The sequence below is a fragment of the Rhinopithecus bieti genome, unplaced genomic scaffold, assembly GCF_001698545.2.
Source record: "Rhinopithecus bieti isolate Rb0 unplaced genomic scaffold, ASM169854v2 scaffold_2439, whole genome shotgun sequence".
NCBI classification, from domain to species: domain Eukaryota; kingdom Metazoa; phylum Chordata; class Mammalia; order Primates; family Cercopithecidae; genus Rhinopithecus; species Rhinopithecus bieti.
In genome coordinates, this window is record NW_016804232.1 from 1436048 (window position 1) to 1459947 (window position 23900).

Sequence of the window (23900 nt, forward strand, 5' to 3'; positions counted from 1 at the left end):
AAAAAAAAAAAAAAAAAAAAAAAAAAAAAAAAAAAAAAAAAAGAAATTACCTCTAACCTTTGTATAAGGTCATTCTTGCTAGTTTCTTCCATAGTAGTAATAAAGTTTAGTTGGCAAACACTTAGGATGTGAATTTTTTTTTTTTAATCCTGGCTTCACATCAATAGTGTGTCCTAGGGCACATTTTTAAAGCTTGATATGGCTCAGTTTTCTCACCTATAAAATGTGAATGATAGGTCTAAAGTTGTTTTGAGGGTTTCATGAGATAATTAAGTACGTAGTTGAAAAAGTGTCTGATACAGTTAATAAGCACTCAATAAATAGGAATATTATTTATTTTCCCCAAGATTTTGTCCTATCCAGGTATTTGGATTTTTTAATCTCCCTTTTTTCCCTTTCTTTTTCCTGCTTTCCCTGGAATTTTCCTCTTAGCTTCCTGAACTTCATGACTGGTTGACTACTTTGTGTAAGATAGTCCTAGAAGACAGTAAAAATTCAAAAAAATGTATACTGGGTGTCAGGGCCACAAAGGTGACATTTTCTTACTTTACTCTCTAGTTATATGTAATGAATATATGTTACTTTTATAGTTATGAAAAAACACTGAGGGTAGGAGGAGCTCAAGTCCCACCCGTACCTGTGTGTGTTGGGAGGTGATGAACACAAATGGTAGGATTAGGCGTATTCAGCAGCATTCAAGATCACCCGTGGAAGTAAGCCTGTGCTAAACAGATTTGTGTTGGAGAATGTAACTGATAGTACTCAGTTGTCATTAAACATAATTTCAGGTAATACATTTTTATATTCAGTAGGGGTTCTTTAAATTTAAAAAGTGACATTCGCAATGCCTTACTTTTATAGGAAGGATCTTACAGTGTATACTAAGAGGTTAACCTGACTGGATGGATGTGGGGTGCCACATATAGCAAGTCAGAATTTAAAAGATTGCTAGTTTATATTTTCTTTCTTTCTTTTTAACTGCTCCCTGTTACTCCATAAAAAGAATTGGCTATTCACCCACAGTTCCACAGAGTAAGAATTCAGCAGGTGGTCTGTAAAAGAGCTGTAGTAAAGGTTAATTGGAATAAAGGGAATCTTTGTTGCTGTAGAGACAGTCTTTAGCTTTACATTCGTGGTGTGTAAAAATAATGTCAGTGTTTAATTTTCAAGGCTTTGACTGATCAATACATCTTCTTAAAAATTTTGAGTTTTAGCCAACTTGTCCCAATGTTGTGAAGAAAAAAACATTTTTGGGGAAAACAATCACTTCAACCCTTCTCTGTAGCAGTTCAGACCATTAGCTTTCCTGTCTCTTCTCTCCCATTTGTGCCTCACTCCCAGTCTTTTTGATGCCAGGTATTGCCCCATCTTAAACTTTTGTGTTTATTTATGATTCTTTGGTCATCCATATCAGGAAACTGATGTGCTCTTGAAGTTGGTACTGAAAAATAGTATTCTTTAAAATTCAGGCTAATTTTAATTGAATGTCTTAGAATTTTTTTTATAGTGTCTAAATTTGAAATATTTTGGGGTTCCAAATCATGTCACCTCAGGATTTTAATTTAAGTTCATAGTAGTGAAAGCCAGTAGACTAAATATATGTGTCTACCTCCTCTTATCCCCAACTCTCTGTGAAAAGACAGGAAAAAGAATTTACAGACAGAAATGTGTAATTCTGTCATAGCACTAAGAATGGGAACAGATGGAGTGACCATCAGCAAAGCAGAGACTTTCTAGGTTGTAGAAGACAGAAAACAGATGGTGCTGATGTATGAAGCAGGGCGAAGGAAGGGCTACCCAGCATTCCCATGAGGGAGGCCTGTAAGGGAAATCTATTCTTCCCCACTGAGTCCTGAAGAGACTTTAAGCAATGAGTCAGTAGGAACAGAGGGCAGAAGAGATGATAGGACATGCTATTAATTAAAGGAATATACATGAAAAGCTAGCTTGATATCCTGCCCACACACCCAGCCCATACAAAGATTGCAGCAACATCTGTTCCATGCTAATTTTGGAAATCTACTTCAAAAAAACATTTCTTTTTGAACTCACAGCCTGGGAAGATTAGGAGTTCTAATGAACATGTTAACAACCCAGGGTAAACTCTCTTTTTTTGATATTTGGAGAAGGAGCCACTTTGTCAACCTGTTTCTTGCCCATGAACCTAAAGTGAAACTTTAAAATACCCCATGAATTTAAAGCCTCTTCCTGATCTGTTGTGAGAAACAGATCTATCCAACAACAGAGGAAACTTACTGTAGTGGACTGGGAGAGCAAGATAAAAGAAAGTCTAGCCAATGGTGACATGAAATTACACAAAATGTGATACAAGATATTATTACCAGGTGAGTAAAGGATAAGAACTAGCAATTCACAAAATAAATACTACATAGAAAAAATATTCACCCTCTTTAAGAAATCAGAGATGTAATTAGAAATAACAGTGAGATATTTTTCACAGTATACAAGTAGCAGGTTTTTTACAAGAATACTCAATGCCAGTAGGGATACTAACAATACTAGCATAGTTACATGTGCTAGAATACAGCACTTGAAGAAAGCAGTTGGACAATGTGCGTGATAAACCTTAAACAGTCAGTTTGTTAATTTTCCATTTCGTAGATTCTGTCTCATGGAAAGTACTTTAAATGTAGAAATAGATGGTCATCCATTATAATTTTGAAGAATTCAAAACAGCTCTTATATTATGGTATATGGTAAGTAAATTGCTTTGTGTCCACAGGATGATATGTTACATAGCCATTAAAAATTACAGCTATGAAGTCAGTAAAACAACATAAGGCTGGGTGCGGTGACTCATGCCTGTAACCCCAGCACTTTGGGAGCCTGAGGTGGGCGGATCACCTGAGGTCAGGAGTTTGAGACCAGCTTGACCAACGTGGAGAAACCCCGTCTCTACTAAAAATACAAAAATTAACTGGGCATGGTGGCGCATGCCTGTAATCCCAGCTACTCAGGAGGCTGAGGCAAGAGAATTGCTTGAACCCAAGAGGCAGAGATTGCGGTGAGCCGAGATCGCACCATTGCACTCCAGCCTGAGCAACGAGAGCGAAATTCCATCTCAAAAAAAAAAAAAAAAAAAGAAACAGGAAAGGCCGGGCGCAGTGGCTAACGCCTGTAATCCTAGCACTTTGGGAGGCCAAGACGGGCAGATCATGAGGTCAAGAGATTGAGACCATCCAGGCCGACACGGTGAAACCCCATCTCTACTAAAAATACAAAAATTATCTGGGCATGGTAGTGGTCGCCTATAGTCCCAGCTACTCGGGAGGCTGAGGCAGGAGAATTTCTCGAACCTGGGAGGCGGAGGTTGCAGTGAGCGGAGGTTGCAGTGAGCCGAGATCGCACCACTGCACTTCAGCCTAGTGACAGAGCAAGACTCTGTCTAAAAAAAAAAATTAATTAATTAATAAAATAAAAATACAAGTGTGACGTAAGTGGTAAGGAATGCAAAAGGCAAAGTGATGTATAAGAATTTAATACATTCTTTCCCTCCCCCTTTTGTTCCATCTCTGTACTTGATTTTAAGATCTTTGAAGTCAAGGATCTTGACTTGCTCGTCTATGAACCTATCCCCCACCCTCTCCCAATGCCTAGCATAGTACCTGACTCAATAAACATATGTTGGTGCAGAATATAGGCATAGGAAAAAGGAAAAGGAAATCCAGAATAATACCAAAAGATCAGAGAAGCAGCTATACAAAGAGAGAGCCAACTTACTGATGAAATGTGTATTAAAGAGTAGGATTTAACAGATGTCTTCATGTAAACCAGAGGCTGTGCTTAGATTTTTCTTTTAAAATATTTCATTTGTGGGCCCAGGCATGGTGGCTTATGCCTATAATATCAGCACTTTGGGAAGCCAAGGTGAGAAGTTCACTTGAGGCGAGGAGTTCAGGACCAGCCTGAGCAACATAGCGAGACCCTGTCTATACAAAGAAAATAGAAAAAAATTAACCAGACGTGCCTGTAGTCCCAACTACTCAGGAGGCTGAGGCAGGAGGATTACTTGAGCCCGGGAGTTCAGGGCTGTAGTACGGTATGATAGCACCACTGCACTCCAGCCTGGGTGACAGACCGAGATTCTGTCTCTTAACAAAAGAAAACAAAACCTGCTAGTAAACTTTCTGTCACTATTCTAATACATGGTTTGATGTAAGTCTTAATCAGTTAAGCAAGTGCCCTACTCATTTTTAAACTGGATCATTTAGGCATGGTTAATTAAGTTATTTTTTCTGGCTGTATTTTTTAAAATTAACAAAGGTCTCATAGACAATATCAAGTTCATAAGTAAATCAATAAGAGAAACTCAAACTACCAGGCTATATATATGCTTAATTTGTAGTAGCTCATACATAGAACCTAAAGCAGGTATAAATTACATAAATTATACTTTTAAAAATTAGATCTATTAAGCGTCTAAGCCTGCATTGTTATTATTTTTGTAGAGACAGGGTCTTGCTGTCTTGCCCAGGCCAAAGTACAGTTGTGCAGTCTTAGCTCACTGCAGCCTCGAATTCCTCAGCTTAAGTGATCCTCCCACCTCAGCCTCCTGGGTAGCTAGGACTACGGTGTGTGCCACCACATCCAGCTAATTTTTATTATTTTTTGTAGAGACAAAGTCTCACTGTGTTGCCCAGGCTGGTCTCAAAACTCCTGGTCTCAAGCGATCCTCCCACCTCAGCCTTCCAAAATGCTGGTATTACAGGTGTGTGCCACCATGCTCAGCTGAACATTATTTCTTTATTCAATTTTGTAAGCTGTTAAATTCAGTAAATAAAAACATCTGTGTATTTAATTTCCAAATATGTAATACATTGACATGGATCAAAATTCAGAAGGCGATGTATCCTTCCAGAATTAGCATAGGAATATGGAAGCACACATATATCTTTGCAATTAATTATTATTTTCTAAACTACATAATCTTATTTTGAAAACACAGGGGTTTAAAAACAAATATTAAAATATAAATAGCAGTTTATGAGTCTTTTATTTCCTTTTCCACCTTTCAGGTTCTACCCTGTTACTTATTTCTCAATATTGCTGAAAACATTCAGGTCATAATCTGATAGCAAAACCACTGGGGCTGGGGTAAGAAAACTGCTTATTCTTAGGCTACTCTCAGATTTTTCCTGTTAAATATTTTGATCTTTTAATAGATCAATATTGATTTCCATCATTTCCTTGCACTAACTGTTCTCTCCCCTCCTACTCCCACTTGGTCCCACAGAAGCTGCTTGTTCCCCTTGTTTTCCTGACCATGGTCACTGAAGCTAGGAATTTTGTTATTTTGGCTTAAATTCTCACTTTCCTTTACCACTCACATCTAATCTAGTTCATTTGACTCTTTTTTTCTAAATATCTTTTAGATCTATCCATCCCACCTCCCTAGTCCTAACTCAAGTCATGATTGACCTGTAGCCTTCCACCTGTTGTTCCTGCCTTCTGAGTCCCAGTGTCTCATTTTTTAAAACTCCTGGTGGTTCTCCATTGCTCTGAGGATAAAAATCTAAAGACTTGGTTTATAAAGTCCCTCTCTGGCCCTTTTACTTTTTATAGCTTGCTTTCTTACTGTCACACCAAGGTTCACTTGATTTGCTAATGCTTTGTCTCAAGTCTCATCCATCACTTTCTCATGTGTTTTAGAAATTTTTTGTAAGTTTTAGCTGTGGTAAGTGCTTTACCTTTATGCTGCTGGTAATGATTTTGCACTGACTGCGGACTGAGTATATGTGGCATATAAAGTTGTGGTCTTCTAAAAAGATGCCTGAATATTTGTTACCCTTTATTGAATACGTATTTATGCATATTAGATATCTTACGTATGTTGTTTTATTAATGTTAACCTTAGTGTTACAAATGAGCTGAAACCCAGGAAGATAAAACTTGACCCTTCATGATGTTAATGTTAAGATTCTGTGCTTTGATGTCTGACAATATGTCTGGCAAGTCTTATAAATAAGTTTTATTTTGCAGACAAGGCAAAAATGTTAAACCATCTTTAAGCCATCAACTACTGTACCCTTAAAACAGAATATTACTTTTCTTAGTTCAGTCTTTGTTATTATTTTGTGTTCTCCTTATTTAGTACAGTTAGAGTAACATGAAAATACTGAGTTGTTATGTTTCAAAAGTAGAAAAATGCCTCAGGGATTTTCTTTGAATGTTGTTCCTAGGGAGCTTGATTGCATATTTAAAATGGAGGGTTTAACTGTTTAGGGTGTCAGTTATAACTAATGTCATTTTTTTGACTTTCTTGGCCTGGACTTCCTTCCATCTCTTTATAATAAATTATTAACTAAATAATAAGGCTTTATTTATAAATATTCAAAACGTAGTTACTTTGCCACTTAAAATTTGTCAAACATTTTGAGACACCAAAAGCATAAAGAAAATACTCATCAAAAAATATGTCAAGAAAATGAAAAGATAAGCCACAAACTGGAAGAAAATATTTTCAAAATACATCTCTGGAAAGGATTTAATTCAGAATATATAAAGAACTCTTAAAACTCACTTAAAAGACAAGAAAAAAATTTTTAATGGACAAAAGATTTGAACACTAGAGTCATATGGATGTCAAGTAACTACATGAAAAGAGCTCAACATGATTAGTTATTAGGAAAATGCAAATTAAAACTATAATGAAATATCACTACACATTCACTAGACTGCCTAAAATTAAAAGCCTGGGACAGTTCCAGGATGTGAAAGCAACTGGAAATCTCATATGTTGTTAGTGGAAATGCAAAAAGGTACAGCCACTTTGGAAAACATTTAAACACACGCTATACAACCTACCAGTTCTGCACCTGTTGTTTACCCAAGAATAATGAAAACGTGTAGACCTGTACACAAAAGTTCATGACAGCTCTACTTATAAAATTTTTAAAAATGGAAACAACATAAATGAATCATGATACATCCAGACAATGGAATACTATTCAGTCGTAAAAAAAAAAAAAAAAAAAAAAAAGGTGCATACACTGATACATGCAACAATATTTGTGTGTCTCAAAAGCCTCGTCTAAAAGAAGCCAGGCATAAAAAGCTACATACATTATGATCCAAAGGCAGAACAGTAAGGCTTGAAATCCTGTCAGTGGCTGCCAGGGTGATGGAGAAGATTATCTGCAAAGGGGCAAGAGGAAACTTTTTGGGGTAATGGAAATGTTTTGTACCTTGATTGTGATGGTGGTTACATGACTGTATACATTTATCAAAACTCATTGAACTATACACTTAACAGGGTGAATTTTATTGTATGTAAATCAGCCTTCCCTGAAAAAGTTCAAGTCAGTTTTCAACATACGGCAATACCCTTTCTCTACTAAAAATACAAAAATTAGCTGAGTGTGGTGGTGCATGCCAGCTACTCAGGAGGCCAAGGTGGAAGGATTGCTTAAGCTTGAGAGACGGAGGCCGCAGTGAGCCGAGATCGCACCACTGCACTCCAGCCTGGGCGACAGAGCAAGACTCTGTCTCGAAAAAGAAAAAGAGAGAGAGACAGAGAGAAATTATCTTCACAAATTTTATGGTGAAGAAAACTTGAGGAGACAGGTCAGATGACTTGTGAGTCAGGTATTTTGTGTTTTAATGTACTAGGTTTTTTTAAATCGTGAAGATATTTTTAATTTTCATAATTAATGGTCTTTTTTTTACTGTCAGGGTTTTGTACCTTTACCAGAGTACACTCTCTATGTCCTAAGAACAGGTTGTCTTTATTTATTCAAGTCATCCCTTATGTTACTTAAGTATTATTATTAAACCGTCTTCATGTATATCTTACACAGATAGTGGTAGTTTTATTCTTAGTTATATACTCTTTGTGAGTGAGGTTGTAAATTGGGTCTTTCATTATATATTCTGTTATTTGAGAAGAAATTTAATTGTGGATGTTATATTGCTTATATAACCATTTACCCTTTGAAATCTCTTATTTGTAGTAATTTTGCAGTTGATTCCTTTGGTCTTTCTAGGTATGAAATCATATTATCAGTTAATAATGATCATATGCCTCTTTCTTTCCTTTTCTAATATGGGACCACTTCCAGAACAGTGCCAAGTAAGAGTGATGCAGCGGCCACCCTTATCTTACTCCTGATGTTAATGGAAGTGCTTTAATTTTGTCATTAAAAATGATTTTTAAGAGACAGGGTCTCCCTTAAGAGGGTTGGCCAGACCCAGTGGCTCAAACCTGTAATCCCAGCCCTTTGGGAGGCCGAGGCAGGTGGATTGCTTGAGCTCAGCAGTTCAAGACCAGCCCAGGCAAAATAGTGAGACCTCGTCTCTACGAAAAATTCAACAAAGGAAAGTAGCCTGGAAGTAATTACCTGGAACTACAGGCATACATTGCAAAAAAAAAAAAAAAAAAAAAAAAAAAAGACAGAGGGGTCTCACTATGTAGCCCAGGCTGTAATGCAGTGACAAAATCATATCTCACTGTAACCTCAAACTCCTGGACTCAAGCCATCCTCCTACCTTAGCCTCCTAAAGCACTGGGATTACGGGTTAGAGCTGCTGCACTGGGCCTGATTTGGGTTTTAAGACCGTCAGTTCCTATGTGATTAAGTGAACACTAATCTATTTCTACTTTTTTTATGAGCAATTTTATCAAATATTCTAGAACCTGTAGAGATATGATTTTTTTTTCACCTATTAATATCAGAAATTATGACTTACTAAAATTCTAAGCCATTCTTGTATCTGGTTTGAATCACACCTGGTCACTTTGGTTTATTCTTTTAATGTGCTAGATTCTATCTGTTAACATTTTTTACTTAGAATTTTTTGCCCCATATTCATGTGATAGTCCAATCATTCTATTTTGTCTTTATTCTATTTTTGTCAGTACTTTGCATCACTGTTAGGCTAGCTTGCTAAAAAGAATTTGGAAGCTTTCCCTGTGCTCTGAGACGTTAAATAGTACAGATTGAGTATCCTTTATCCTAAATGCTTGGGACCAGAAGTGTTGCAAGATTTTTTTGGATTTTGGAATATTTGCAAATGCATATTGAGATGTCTTGGGGATGGGACCCAAGTCTAAACATGAAATGCGTTTATGTATATACAGTTTATACATATAGCAGCCTGAAGGTAATTTTATACAATTTTTTTTTTTTTTTTTTTTGAGTCAGAGTCTCCCTCTGTTTCCCAGGCTGGAGTACAGTGGTATGATCTCAGCTCACTGCAACCTCCACCTCCTGGGTTCAAGCGATTCTCCTGCCTCAGTCTCCTGCATAGCTGGGATTACAGGCGCCCACTACCACGCCCCACTGATTTTGTTGTATTTTCAGTAGAAACAGGGTTTCACCATTTTGGCCGGACTGGTCTCGAACTCCTTACCTCAGGTGCTCTGGCTGCCTTGGCCTCCCAAAGTGCTGTGATTACAGGCGTGAGCCAATTTTTAATAATTATGTGTGTGAAACAAAGTTTGTATACACGGAACCATTTTGCTACCCTTTGTGGGAATGCTTGCATGAGAGAATCTGGGCACGTGCAGAAAAGATACATTGCAGCCGAAGAGGGCTAGGAGGGTCTTGGGGATGCTGAATAAACTGTATTGTGCACTTGTGTTTTGACTGCAACCCACATGAGGTCACACGAGGTCAGGTGTGGAATTTTCTACTTGTGGCATCATGTCAATGCTCAGAAAGTTTCAGATTTTGGAGCATGTCCGATCTTCAGGTTAGAGATGCTCAACCTGTGTTGATGATACTTATTCTTCTGTCAGTTAGGAAAATATACTTGTGGGCCTGGTGCAGTGGCTCAGCCAGTAATCCTAACACGGAGGCCTAGGCGGGAGGATCGCTTGAGCCCAGGCATTCAAGACCAGCCTGGGCAACACAGACCCTGTCTCTACAAAATATTTTTAAAATTAGCTGAGAGTGGTGGCGGTGGCGCGTGCCTGTAGTCCTAGTTACTCAGGTGGCTGAGATGGGAGGGTCATTGAAGCCCGGCAGGTCAAGGCTGCAGTGAGCTGTGATGGTACCATTGCACCCTAGCCTGGGCAACAGAGTGAGACCATGTCCAGGAAATTAAAAAAAAAAAAAACTGTGTATCTCCTTTTCTTGGTCATGTATATTCTACCTCTTCTGAAATTGTTCATTTTATATTACCTGTGTTTTTTTAATTGAGCAAACATTCTTAATGCAGATAGGGAGTATCATGTGTGAGTTGTTTATATGAAATACTTTCCATTCAGTAATATGGCCTGTACCTCCTTGTGATTTGTAATGATTTGATAGGGGCAGAACTTTAATGATCATAAGTCTTTGTTTTGTTTTTGTTTTTGAGACAGTCTCACTCTGTCGCCCAGGCTGGAGTGCAGTGGCCTGATCTCAGCTCATTGCAAGCTCTGCCTTCCGGGTTCACACCATTCTCCTGCCTAAGCCTCCCGAGTAGCTGAGACTACAGGCACCCGCCACTACACCCGGCTAATTTTTTGTATTTTTAGTAGAGACGGGGTTTCACCATGTTAGCCAGGATGGTCTTGATCTCCTGACCTTGTGATCCACCCGTTTCGGCCTCCCAAAGTGCTGGGGTTACAGGCGTGAGCCACTGCGCCCAGCCAATCATAAGTCTTTAATGTACCATTCAGATCAGAGGCAAGGGAAATGCTTCCTTGAATCTCTTTATTAAAAAGGACTCTCACAACTTTTACCAGCCAATACTGTTATTAGACTGAAGCCTAAAACAGGTTGTGTATCCTTGATCCGAAATGCTTGGGATCAGAAGTGTTTGGGATTTTGGATTTTTTTTCAGCCTTTAGAATATCTGCATTATACTTAACCGGTTCAGCATCCCTAATCCAAAAATCCCAAATGCTCCTATGAGCGTTTCCTTCAAGGGTCATGTCATCACTAAAAAAGTGTTGAATTTGGGAGCATTTCACATTTTGGATTTTTGGATTAGCGATGCTTATCCTGTAATGAGCTTCTCTATCAAAAGTCTAAAGAAGATAATAATGAATTCTGGGCATACAAAGATCATTGGGGTTTTTGTTTTGGCAGGCGTAGGGTATTTGACACCTTACTTGGTAGAGTATTCCTTAGTAAGTATTGAAAAACCCGAGTTGATTGTTTTTTAGAAAAATTTTTAAAGTTTAAAATAGAGAGTTTAGAGTCTGCATTGAAGATTTGTGGTCCGAAGCTCCTTGACCCACTTCCCTGTGTGTGGTCAGCAGTAGGCTGAGTAATGGCCCCACAAAATATCCATGTCCTAACTCCTAGAACCTGTGAATGTTGCCCTATGTGACAAAAAGGAATTTTGCCAGCGTAATTAAGGATTTTGAGGTGAGGAGATTATTCTGGATCATCTGGATGGGCCAAAGGAATCACAAGTGTCTTATAAAAGGGAAGTAAAGGGAGGTTTGAGATTGACTAGTAGAGGAGAAGGCAGTATGGCCACAGAAGCAGAGCCGTGCTTCTGTGATGGCGGCCAGGGGCCAAGGAATGCCCCAGGCTATAGAAGCGAAAGAGGCAAAGAGTACATTCTCCCCTGAAGCCCCCTCAAGGAACCAACTCTGTTGACATCTTCTTTTTAGCCCTTTAAGATTCATTTGGGCTTCTGGCATCCAGTACTGTAACAGAATAAATGTGTGTTGTTTTAAGCCACTAATTTTGTGGTAATTTGCTGCAGCAGCAACAGGAAACTAATACATTGTGGGACCTGTTAACTAAACATACAAGGGCAGGATTCCATAGCTCCAGCACTTAGCACAGTGCCTTATGTAATAAGGTAGGCCCTGGGTGTATTTTTGGAGAGAAGGAAAAATGGAGGAAAGAAGAAAGGAAGTAACTTAAGTAGCTCGTATGAACATGGTGTAGGTGTCTAGTTTCTGGATGAAGCAGAGAAAAACAGTGAACTTGAAAACTTGAAGCCCACCCATCACTCCAAATAGGTTCTATAGTATTATTCTAGGACATCACTTTAAAAAGTTGAACAGTGAGAGACAGAAAATAATTGAGGAGCCAAATAAGTCACACAATTCGAAATTCAAGGGTCCCTGCACATTTGAAGTGGAAAAATACAAAGGCGTGTACATGTGGGTAAGTTGTATTTTAATTAAAATTCAAGCTCACACCCCTAATTTCTAGTTTATATAAGGTACCAAGAACATAGTTAATTGCAGTTTTGCCGAGTACAATAAATACCTGGGCTTCGTTGATTTATGACTAGTTTTAATTATGTTTTTTAAATAAGTTATACATTTACATGATACAAAAATCAAATGTACAAAATGGTATACTCTCTCACTTCTGTAGTGACTTAGTTTCCATTTTCACAGACAAACTTGTGTTACTGTTTAAAAAAATATCCTTCCAAATATATGAACAGGCAAATCCTGAATGTTCCTTTTTTGTTTTAATGTTTTTAGGCAATGCATAGCATACAGGATGTGTTGTTCTGCATCTTTTTTTTTTTTTTTTTTTCATTTTAACTCTGTGTTGGAGTTCCTTCTATTTCAGTGCATAAAGAGCTTCCTCATTTTTTGTGGTTGCATATTATTCTGTGTATCAGATTTACAGTTCCACCAGCAATCATTGAATATGCCTATTTCTCTACACCAGGGATAGATAAAAGTTTTCTGTAAAGGGCCGACAGAAAATATTTTAGGCTTGCAAGCCACATTCTCGGTTGCATATTCTTTTTGGTTTGGTTTGATTTTAATTACAACCCTTCAAAAACATAAAAACCCTTCTTAACTTACAGGCCGTACGAAAACAATTCCAGGGGGCTGTGGTTTGCTAGCCCTTGCAAACATACAGTTATTAATTTGATGGATAAAACATTATCCCAATGTAGTTTTATTTGTATTATTTATCAGTGAGGTCAAGTATACTTAGAGTCATTTGTATATCCTTTTCTGTGACTACTCATATTTTTTGCCCAATTTCCTACAGTTTTTTATTTTATTTATGGTAACTTCTTTAAAGACTAGTCAAGTGCAGTAGTGAGAAGTGGGGTATAGTTTTTTATATAGAGAAATCATCTCTTATCTGTAAAATGAATTGCAGATGTTTTCCACAGTTTTATCTTTTTACTTCGCTTTTAGAAGATTTTGCCATGCAGAATTTTTTTTTAGATGGACTCTCCCTCTGTTGCCTAGGCTGGAGTGCAGTGGTGCAGTCTCGGCTCACTGCAACCTCCGCCTCCCAATTTTAAGCGAGTTTCTTGCCTCAGCCTCCTGAGTATCTGGGACTACAGCCATGCGCCACCATGCCTGGCTATATTTATATTTTTAGTAGAGATGGGGTTTCACTGTGTTGGCAAGGCTGGTCTCAAACTCTTGACCTCATGATCACCCACCTCGGCTTCCCAAAGTGCTGGGATTACAGGCGTGAGCCACCGCACCTGGCCAGAAATTTTTTCAGTAGTAAAATTTTTCAAACTTATGACTTGAGTTTTACGTAATACTTTAGACCTTCCCCACTTAAGGTTATGAAACAGGCCAGGCACTGTGACTCATGCCTGTAGTCCCAACACTTTGGGAGGCCAAGGCAGGCAGATACCTGAGTTCGGGAGTTTAAGACCAGCCTGACAAACATGGAGAAACCCCATCTCTACTAAAAATACAAAATTAGCTGGATATGGTGGCATGCACCTGTAGTCCCAGCTACTCGGGAGGCTTAGGCCGGAGAATTGCTTGAACCAGGGGTTGCACTCCAGCCAGGGCAACAAGAGTAAAACTCTGTCTCAAAAAAAAAAATATATATATATATACACACACACACACACACATACACACTAGCTGGGCATGGTGACGCATGCCTGTAATCCCAGCTACTCGGAAGGCTAAGGCAGTAGAATCACATGAACCCAGGAGGCAGAGTTTGCAGTGAGCCTAGAGTGCACCACTGCACTCCAGCCTGGGTGACAGAGCGAGACTGTCTCAAAAAAAAAAAAAGATAAAAAAAAAGATTATCAAACAATTCAGTTCTTTCATGCTTTTTTCCTTGTACCTTTGTGATTTCATTTTGTCACTTAAATCTTTGATTCACTTAGGCTTTATATTGGTATGAGGAGAATAGATCCAACTTTTATTTTTTTCCAGTTGGCTCAACAGTTGTCCAAACACTACCTGTTGAATTATTCTCCGTCTTCCCCCACCCCCATTTGAAGTGCCACCATTTATTACACACTACACTACAGTATGTATTTGAATCTAGTGTGTATATTCTGTTCTATTGATCTATCTAGACAGGCTTGCTTTTGAATTCCGACTCCCTCACAAAATTATCTGTGGTTGTATTTCATTGAAGAAATACAGATACAGTCAAATATATCTACCTACAGCCGGCACCTATACCCCTATTCTTTGTATTGCCTCACCTCCCATTACGAAGGAAGAGATGTCCCTGCTCCTGTTATGTTCCAGGTCCTAATTCTTCTGGTTCACTCCAGAACTTTGCTCCTAGAGTTCACCCTGCCTTCTAGATCATTAATTTATGCCTGTCTTGGATGATTGTCATGCACACATCCCTTAATAATATTTTAAAAGCAGCCAAACAAAAAGCCCTTTTCCTAACAACACTTTCCCCTTCTGATTGCATTTCTCCATTCATCTTGAGAGTAAAAATCCAATTCTCTACCTTCTGTTTCTCTTCCACCCAAACCCACTCTATTCCTTTTTTTTTTTTTTTCAGACAGAGTCGGTCTAGCTCAGGCTGGCGTGCAGTGGTGCAATCTTGGATCTTGGCTCACTGCAGCCTCCACCTCCCAGGTTCAAGCGATTCTCATGCCTCAGTCTCCCAGGGAGCTGGGATTACAGGCATGCACTGTCCACCTCATTCTACCTCAACTGGTGAAATGACTCTTCCCAAAATTACCAACAACCTCCATCTTGCACAAAATTAGCTCTCTTTTTGTCTCTCCTCATATCTCACCTCAGTCTGTCAGCACGATTTAAGTCAGCCAGCCTCAGTGACTGTGCGATCACTAGATCTCCTGCTGAACTAGCCTATTGAGTTGTTTCAGGGCTCTTTCCTTTGCCGCTTTCTCATATCTGTCTTCCTCTTGTCCCTAAGAAAGCTCATTCAGTCTTGTGACTTTAAATATCATCTGTAAACTGACATGCAATTTTTTTTTCCATCTCTACTCTCATCCCTGAACTCCAGACTAAAACATTCAGTTTTTCTTGTTCAACTCTAGTTGAAATGTCTAATGTGCAAGCAGAGCTTGGGATTACTTTCCCAGACGTATTCCTTCTTGATTCTCCATCTTAGATAGAGGTGCCTAACATTCAGATATTTGGGACAAAAACTTAAAGGTTAGTCTTGTTTTCTCCCATCCAATCAATCAGAAAGTCCTATCAACTGTTTCTTCAAAATGTATCCCAAATAACATAGTGGTTAGGAGAGCCAGGTTGCCTCAGTTTGAATTCTGGCTTAGTCTTGAGCAAGTCAACATCTGTGACCCAGATTCCTCATCTGTTAAATGAAGTTAAAATAGTACATACCATCTAGGATTGTAAATATCTGAAATGTAGTACTCAGCTGAATTAGTATGTGCAGAGTGCTCAGAACAGTGCCTCACACTTAGCGAGTGGTCAGTAAATGTTCGTTAACCCAGTATAGGAGGCATTAGTAGTTATACGGGAACTAGTAATACCGTTACTGCTGCTGTACCCCAAGCCTCTATCCTCTCTTGCGTAGATTAATGGGATAGCCTCCTAGACTTTCAACTCTTGCCACTTCCACTGTCCGTTCTCTACACACCAATCAGGGTAATCTTTTTAAAAACCCAAATTTTGCCACTATCCTTCTTAAAAACTCCAGAGGCTTCCCATTGCAGTTCTAGTAAAATCCAAACACTTCCAGGGCCTTCAAGGCTTTTTGTGATTCATTCTCTGCCTACCTGTCAGTTTTACCTCCTCTTACTCTCCAGTCATTCACTAAATACTGTGGTTTAAATGTGTCCTGCAAATTTCATGTGTTGGAAATTTTTTTTTCTTTCTAAGACAGAATCTCACTCTGTTGCCCAGGCTGGATCTTGGCTCACTGCAACCTCCACCTCCTGGGTTCAAGTGATTCTTCTGTCCCAGCCTCCTGTGTAGCTAGGTTTACAGGCACCTGCCACCACACCCCACTACTTTTTTTGTATTTTTAGTAGAGACAGGGTTTCACCGTGTTGCCGGCTGGTCTCCTGACCTCAACTAATCCACTCGCCTCGGCCTCCCAAAGTGCTGGGATTATAGGCATGAGCCACTGCATCTGGCCATGTGTTGGAAATTTAATCCCCAAATTCATATGTTGATTAGCAGTGAGGCTTTGGGAGGTAATTAGGATTAAATAAGATCATCAGGGTAGGGCCCCCATGATGGGACTGGTGGCTTTATAAGAGGCAGCAAACTTGCCCATTTGCCATGTGATGTCTTCCACCAGAAGCCATGTAGATGTTGTCACCATACTCTTGAGATTCCCAGCCTTCAGAACTATAAGAAATAAATTTCTTTTTAAAAAATAGATTACCCAGTCTCAGATAATTCTGTTATAGCAACAAGAAACAGACTGACACTAGGCTTTATCTACTTTGGCCTTCTTCTGGTCCCTAGAACAGGCTCCCCACTCCCACCCCCTTCTAAGTTCTTTGTACTTGTTATTCCCTGTGTCTGGAATGCTCTCCCCTCAGAGCTGACTAGTTTCTTCAAAACATTCAGGTCTCAGCTCAAATGCCACCTCTTCAGAGGAGTCATCCTTGACCATCTGGTTAAAGTAGCTCCTCCCCCCATTGCTGCCTTATTTTTTTTCATTGCACTTTGCACTAATGTTATTTGCTTATTTGTGTATGTGTTTGTCTTAAGTTCCACATAGGCTTGTGTTCCACTTTGGCTTGTTTATCATTCAAAACAACATCTTGACCAGGGCTTGGGAATTAAGTGGTGGAGTTCCAAGTCTTTTAAAATGGGGGTTGAGTAGTTTTTCCTTGGCAGGAGCTGCTTTTCCTGGATAGCCTTTTTTTTTTTTTTTTTTTTTTTTTTTTTCTTTGTTTGAGAGCGGTTCGCTCTGATTGCTCAGGCTGGAGTGCATGCCCGGCGCGATCTGGCTCACTTTGTTCAGAGCCTGCCTTCTCCGTTGTTGTTCACGCCATTCTCCCTGCCTCAGCTCGAGAGTCTTGTGGACTTACAGGGCCACTCCCTGTTGGTCGCCATCCCATTCTTACTGTTTCTCGTCCTTCTGGTTCTGTTTTTTTCGATTTTTTAGTAAAGAAGACGGGGTTTCACCATGTGTCCCAGGTCAAGGAGGTTCTTTTTTTGAACTCTCCTGAACCTCGTGATCCGCGTGCCTGCCTCAGCCCTCGTCCCAAATAGTACTGGGATTACAGCTTGAGCCACCACTGCCCGTGCTGGATATGGCCTTAATAGTTTTCTTGAGAGTGTGCAGCTCATAGTTATTAGGAAATGTTTGCACTTTGGAAAAACGTCCTTGGAAATCTCTGCCTTTTCTGAGTCACAGATTGTATTTTAAATTGTTCTAGAAGGAAAAGTGTTTTAACCCAATTGTAGTGACTGCTAAGTGTTTTCTTTTGAGCACATACACACACACAACTCTTAGAGTATTAATTGATGTATTAATGCCCTGAGCTCATGTGATATGAACTGTTTTAAAAATAAAACAATAGATATATTAGCTGTGACATGATTATAGCTGCCAGCAAGTAAGAATCATAATAAAGAAGTCACTTCCTGACATGTTTAGGAACACCAGCAACAGCATGCTTCATAAACTGGCTTAGATTTGGTATCTTTCAGACTTTTAGTTACCTACAGTGTACTGTAATTTTCATTGTTTTTGAGTAATGATAAGCACTCACAACCAGATGGTCTTGTTCTCCATACCCAAGTCAAAGAGTGGCTGAATTTGTGTTTGTTGAATAAAATTGAACTCTTAGCCTGTAAGTGTAAATTTTTTTGCCATACACTTAACAGTTCAAACTGATTCTGCTAAAATGCTTTTGATACAATGATAAGAACAGGATGAAAAAAATGCATTTATGTATACGTGATCTCAGTTACGTTAAGTGTAGATTGAAAGCAGTCTCCAAGAAGGTATGTTAGCTTGTTCATATTGTTAAATGGACAAGAGGATTATGGTGGATTATTCTTAATACTTTTCTGTATTGGGGAAACAGGCATATGGAAATGATTTATGGTTGGGACCTGAAGCCGTGCCCAGCTCTTGGGTGCCCTGTAAATCCCGTATGTGAGGCACAGACCCATGGCAGATTGTCCTGACCCCTGCTTGTGATTGAACCTCTAGTACGAAGAGCTACTTTACACCAGTACAGCCTAAAAGCAGAGGTCCAATCTTTTGGCTTCCCTGGGCCACATTGGAAGAAGAATTGTCTTGGACCAGACATCAAATACACTAACGATAGCTGATGAGCAAAAAAAAAAAAAAAAAGAAAAGTTGCATAATGTTTTAAGAAAGTTTTCAAATTTCTGTTGAGCATTCAAAGGGCTGCATGTGGCCCATGGGCCGCAGGTTGGACAAGCTTGGCCTAAAGTATTCCTCAGGGTTAAGTCAGACTGCAAACATTTGTGTATTCATTCATTCATTCATTCAACACTTTTGCACTAAGTGGCTGATTTTGCCAGCCATGTTAGTTACATTAAACAGACTATTAACCCAAATGGACATGGCCCTGAACTCACTGTTTCTGGTATACTAGAGAAATACTTATACTATTAAGTTGGTGCAAAAGTAATTGCGATTTTGCCATTGAAAGTAATGGCCAAAACTGCAATTACTTTCACGCCAACCTAATACATATTCAGGCAATTTCAACTTGTGATAAGGGTTATGAAGAAGGAAAAGTAGCAGATGCTATCTGAGAGCACAGAGCAGAGAAGAACCTAATTTAGGTTGAGAGTTTCGGGTAAGGCTGAGACCCAAAAACCAAGAGGAGTTAGCCAGATAGAATAAGAATATACCACACAAAGGAAGCTGCATGGCAAAGGCCAAGAGGCATAGAAGAATGAAGAACAGAAGGAGACCATTGTGGGTCTGATGCAGCTGAGCTAGGAAGGATTGGCCCAAGATAGAAAGGTAAACAGGAGGGGCATGGTTCTGGGAGCTGCAACTTAGAAAGCTGTTTGTGTCCAAAACAAGTCAAAGAGTTGCTGAGGACAAAGGGTGCAACCCCCTAATAACAAAAAGTCTCTTTGCTTGGATCTCCACACACATTCAGAGTGTTTGTTGTGGCCTCACAGGATTCTTTCTAAGGCCAAGTAACTGGATGGCCAAAGGCGATCAGCCACCGCGCCTGGCCCAAAAGATACTTTATATATGTTAACCTATTAAGTACTATACCCACCACTTCCATTAATTAAAGGTAGGAATCTCCAGTAACTGGATGGCCAGGCACGTGGCCAAAGGTAACTGGATGCCATTAGTGCACATCACCACTACAACTTCTGTAAAAACCTGGCCTCTCCACACTGAGTGTAAAAATGTATTAAACAATGCATGCTCTGAGAAAAGTGAAGGCATGCTAGATCCAAGCATTGTTAGATTGGCCATCCATCCCAAGAAACAAATGTTCCAGTAATCTGTTAGTTGGGGTATACAGTGTTGGATTCTGTTTATAATTCTACTACCAAGTTGTTGGGATGTCTTCTTCTATAAAATAGCAGTAAGTAAACATTTCAATGAGGTCCTTAATGTGAGGCATGATGTAATAAACACATTAGCAGTCTTTTTTTTGGTCACTTGTTTCTTACTCAAGAGAAACATCTTGGTTAGGGGCGTGGTGGCTCACGCCTGTAATCCCAACACTTTGCGAGGCCAAGGCAGGCGGATCATTTGAGGCCAGGAGTTTGAGACCAGCCTAGCCAACATGGCGAAACCCTGTCTCTACTAAAATGCAAAAGCTAGCCAAGCATGGTGGTGCGCTACTCAGGAGGCTGAGGCACAAGAATCGCTTGAACCTGGGAGGTGGAGGCTGCAGTAAGCCAAGATCACGCCACTGCACTCCAGCCTGAGTGACAGAGCAAGACTCCATCTCAAAAAAAAAAAAAAAAAGGAAGAAACATCTCTTTAATTATTGCCAGTGTAAATTAGTGTGAAAACAGAGATCCTGTAGCCTGCTTTCATGTCTGTGTGGACATACTGCAGTGCAGCTGATACCCCATTATTGTCAGCATGCAGTTATACTAGAAAATTTTTACGTGTGATCATAGCTCATTACTGAAACCCAACTATTTTAAGAGAAATGCCCTTGAGTCATAGGCTTGATTTATTGCCATGGTATTCTCTGATAAATAGTTAATGGTTCTTCCCCTAAGTGAGCATACTTCATTTACCATCTGTTTAAAATCACTACACATTGAAAAGTAGTATATTGAACTCTAAGGACGTAATCTCTTACGCTGGAATTCTGAAGAAGAATGTACTGAGCATTACTTATTCTTTCTTTCTTCTTAGATTCTTCTTAATCCTTTGGTGAAAACTGAGACACAAGATGGCCGCAAATAAGCCCAAGGGTCAGAATTCTTTGGCCTTACACAAAGTCATCATGGTAGGCAGTGGTGGCGTGGGCAAGTCAGCTCTGACTCTACAGTTCATGTACGATGAGGTAAGTGTTAATTTTATAATGGATCAAAGTTTAGGCTTTCAGAGAATATTTCCCTAGCTTAGTTTTGGTGCTATTTTGTATGGATTCTTTGAATCCTTGAAACTTAATTTTTTTTCGTTTTTGTGTTTAGAGCCATCTGTACATGACTTGATTTTACAAATCAGGAACTTATGGTCCTTAAAATCCTCATGCTTTAAACACAAAACTAAACTAAAAACAGTGCCTCTATTGTTAGTAATCTAACTGTAGCTTTTTTGTTTTTAGGTTTTATTGGAGATTCCTACCTTTAATTAATGGAAGTGGTGGGTATAGTACTTAATAGGTTAACATATATAAAGTATCTTTTAGGCCAGGCGCGGTGGCTCATGCCTGTAATCCCAGCACTTTGGGAGGCCGAGACGGGTGGATCATGAGGTCAGGAGATTGAGACCGTCCAGGTTAACACGGTGAAACCCCGTCTCTACTAAAAATACAAAAAAGTAGCTGGTCACCGTGGCAGGCACCTGTAGTCCCAGCTGCTCGGGAGGCTGAGGCAGGAGAATGGCATGAACCTGGGAGGCGGAGTTTGCAGTGAGCCGAGATCACGCCACTGCACTCCAGCCTGGGCGACAGAGCGAGACTCCGTCTCCAAAAAAAAAAAAAGTCTTTTAATAAACTTGATGAAAAAGTCATTATTGCATGTTTGGCATGGTACTACCCTCATCATTCAACAGGCCGTGTCACTAAAATTTATAATTACTACACAGGTTACAGATGTGTATGCCTGTATTCATTATCAGACTTCATCATCCCTGAGTTAAAGTGTAGCCTCTATACAGCAATGTAGTCTTTCCCTAGAGGACTGTTATCAAGTCTTAATGATGACTTAAGAGTTGGTAATCCAATGTGAGTATTTATCCTCACTTCCGTTTTCTCCCAATAAAAGCCGAGTTTTATGGTTGCAGAGAACTTAGTCCTCATAACAATCTTGTGTAGGAGATGGTGGTATCCCCATTTTACAGATGTGAAAACAGAACCTCAGAGAGTTACCCAACTTGCCCAAGAAAAGTGACCTGTGATGAGCAACAAAGTGTTAAACCTAGTCTTTTGACTAAAAATACCTCTACAGACTTTTTCCCACCCCATGTCTTTATCTCTTTTTTTTAACCTTTTATTTTTTTAAATCGAGACCAGGGTCTCACTCTGTTGCCCAGCGTAATCCTCCCACCTTGGGCTCCCAGAGCTGGGATTACAGGTGTGAGCCAGTGCACCCAACCCCCCATGTCTTTTCTATTGCCTGTGTCCCACCATTCTTTTTACACACATACATAAAACCTTTAAATCTATCAGTTGCCACGCTTGTTAGTGAGCGAATTAAAAAGTTTAGGGAAGGCGTAGGCAGGAGAATCACTTGAGCCTAGGAGCTTGAACCAGCTGCCAACAAAGTGAGACTCTGTCTCTATGAAAAAATTAAAAAATTAGTTGGGCGTGGTGCTGCACACCTGTTTTCCTAGCTACTTAGGAGACTAAGGCAGAAGGATCATTTGCATTGGAGGTCACAGTGAGCAATGACTGTACCACTGCACTCCAGCCTAGACAACAGAGCAAAACCCCTGTCTCTTTTTAAAAAAAGTTTATGGAGAGAGGATTGAAATGGTACTTTAAATGAAATTATCTATTTCATTTCTATTGATCTATTCGTTCAATTCTGTTTTTCATACTGTTTATTTAAGAGCTAATCTTCTCTCAGACTAATCCTTAAATCGGTCTCCTCTTGACAATAAGGAAGCCAAAAGTGAGAATATTCACATGCCTAACCTTTTTTTTTTTTTTTTTTTTTTTAAGGTAATGTCTGTTGCCCTTGCGGTGGTGCAGTCTCAGCTCACTGCAACCTCCGCCTCCCCGAGGCTCAAGCAGTCCTCCCATTTCAGCCTTCCAAGTAGTTGAGACTACAGGCACATGCCACTATGTCCAGCTAATTGTTGTATTTTTTTGTAGAGATGGGGTGTATCCGTCTGTTCTCACATTACTATAAAGAACTACCTGACACTGGGGTAATTTATGAAGAAAAGAGGTTTAATTGACTCACAGTTCCGCAGGCTTAACAGGAAGCATGACTAGGAGGCTTCAGGAAACCTACAATTGTGGCAGAGGGTGAAGGGAAAGCAAGTACATCCTCACATGTTGGAGTGGGGGTGGGGGTGGAGAGAGCGAGCGAGAGAGAGAGATGTGCACACTTCAAAAACCATCAGATCTCATGAGAACTCACTATCATGAGAACAGCATGAGGGAAATCTGCCCCCGTGATCCAGTCACCTCCCACCTGGTCTGTCCCCCAACATTGGGAATTACAGTTCAACATGAGATTTGGGTGGGGACACAGAGCCAAACCATATCACAGGGTTTTGCCATGTTGCCCAGTCTGGTCTTGAACTCCTGGGCTCAAGTGATCCACTCACCTCAGCCTCCCTGACTGCTGGCATTACAGGCATGTGCCGCCACACCCAGCCCACGTGCCTAACTTTTAATGAATGACTAAGCACATTAATAGCATGTAAATGTGGTAAAATGTTATTTAACTTTTACAGTTACAAATACAGTGTCCATTTTTTAAATAATTATTTATTGAGTACCTACCATGTACCAGGCACTGTTGTAGGCTTTAGAGATATAATGATGAGTAACATATGCAAGGTCCCTGCTCTGAGGGGTTAAATTCTAATGACAGGATATAGTCATAGCAAATAAACAAAAACATATCAGATAATGAAAATATTTACAGGAGCTAATAAAAAACCCACAAATATCTGTGTATAAATGAACACGTGCTAACAATGATATCAAAAGATAGGCCAGGCATGGTGGCTTACACCTGTGATCCCAACACTTTAGGAGACCGAGGCAGTAGGACTGTTTGAGCCCAGGAGTTCAAGACCAGCCTGGGCAACATAGTAAGGCCTTGTCTACGTACATACACACATACTTATCATCTGTCTGCCTACCTACCTACATACTGGTTTATCAAGGTATATTAAAGTGAGATTTATGGGGCTGTCGATAGGAGTGGGAATGTAAAGTTGTTTAATTGTACTATTTAAAAAATCAAAAGTTTAGGAAGAAGTCTCATAAAGTTTAAGGTTTGACTTTCTATTGAGTAGTATAAATCACTTTATTGACTTGGCTTATTTTAGGAAAAGAAAGGATTTAATGATACTTTCAGTGCTTACCGAAATGTTGACTTTTAAGTTATTTCCACAATTCTAGCATGAAAATTTATATTCAGAGTCACATAGAAAAAAGATTCTTTTTTTTTTTTTTTT

The 23900-nt window shown here is 39.5% G+C and overlaps 1 protein-coding gene across 3 annotated transcripts in view; it reads left to right on the top strand.

The window, feature by feature from the left end:
- Nucleotides 1-23900, top strand: part of RALA (RAS like proto-oncogene A) — a 90918-nt gene that overhangs the window by 45126 nt on the left and 21892 nt on the right. For 2 of the 3 annotated variants that reach the window (XM_017867379.1, XM_017867378.1), the window contains one exon: nt 20451-20601. In XM_017867379.1, the coding sequence (XP_017722868.1) occupies nt 20488-20601 (114 nt within the window). In that variant the 5' untranslated portion in view covers nt 20451-20487. Of the gene's footprint in view, nt 1-20450; nt 20602-20865; nt 20904-23900 lie in introns of those variants that run through there. The other variant, XM_017867380.1, reaches the window with a different exon arrangement.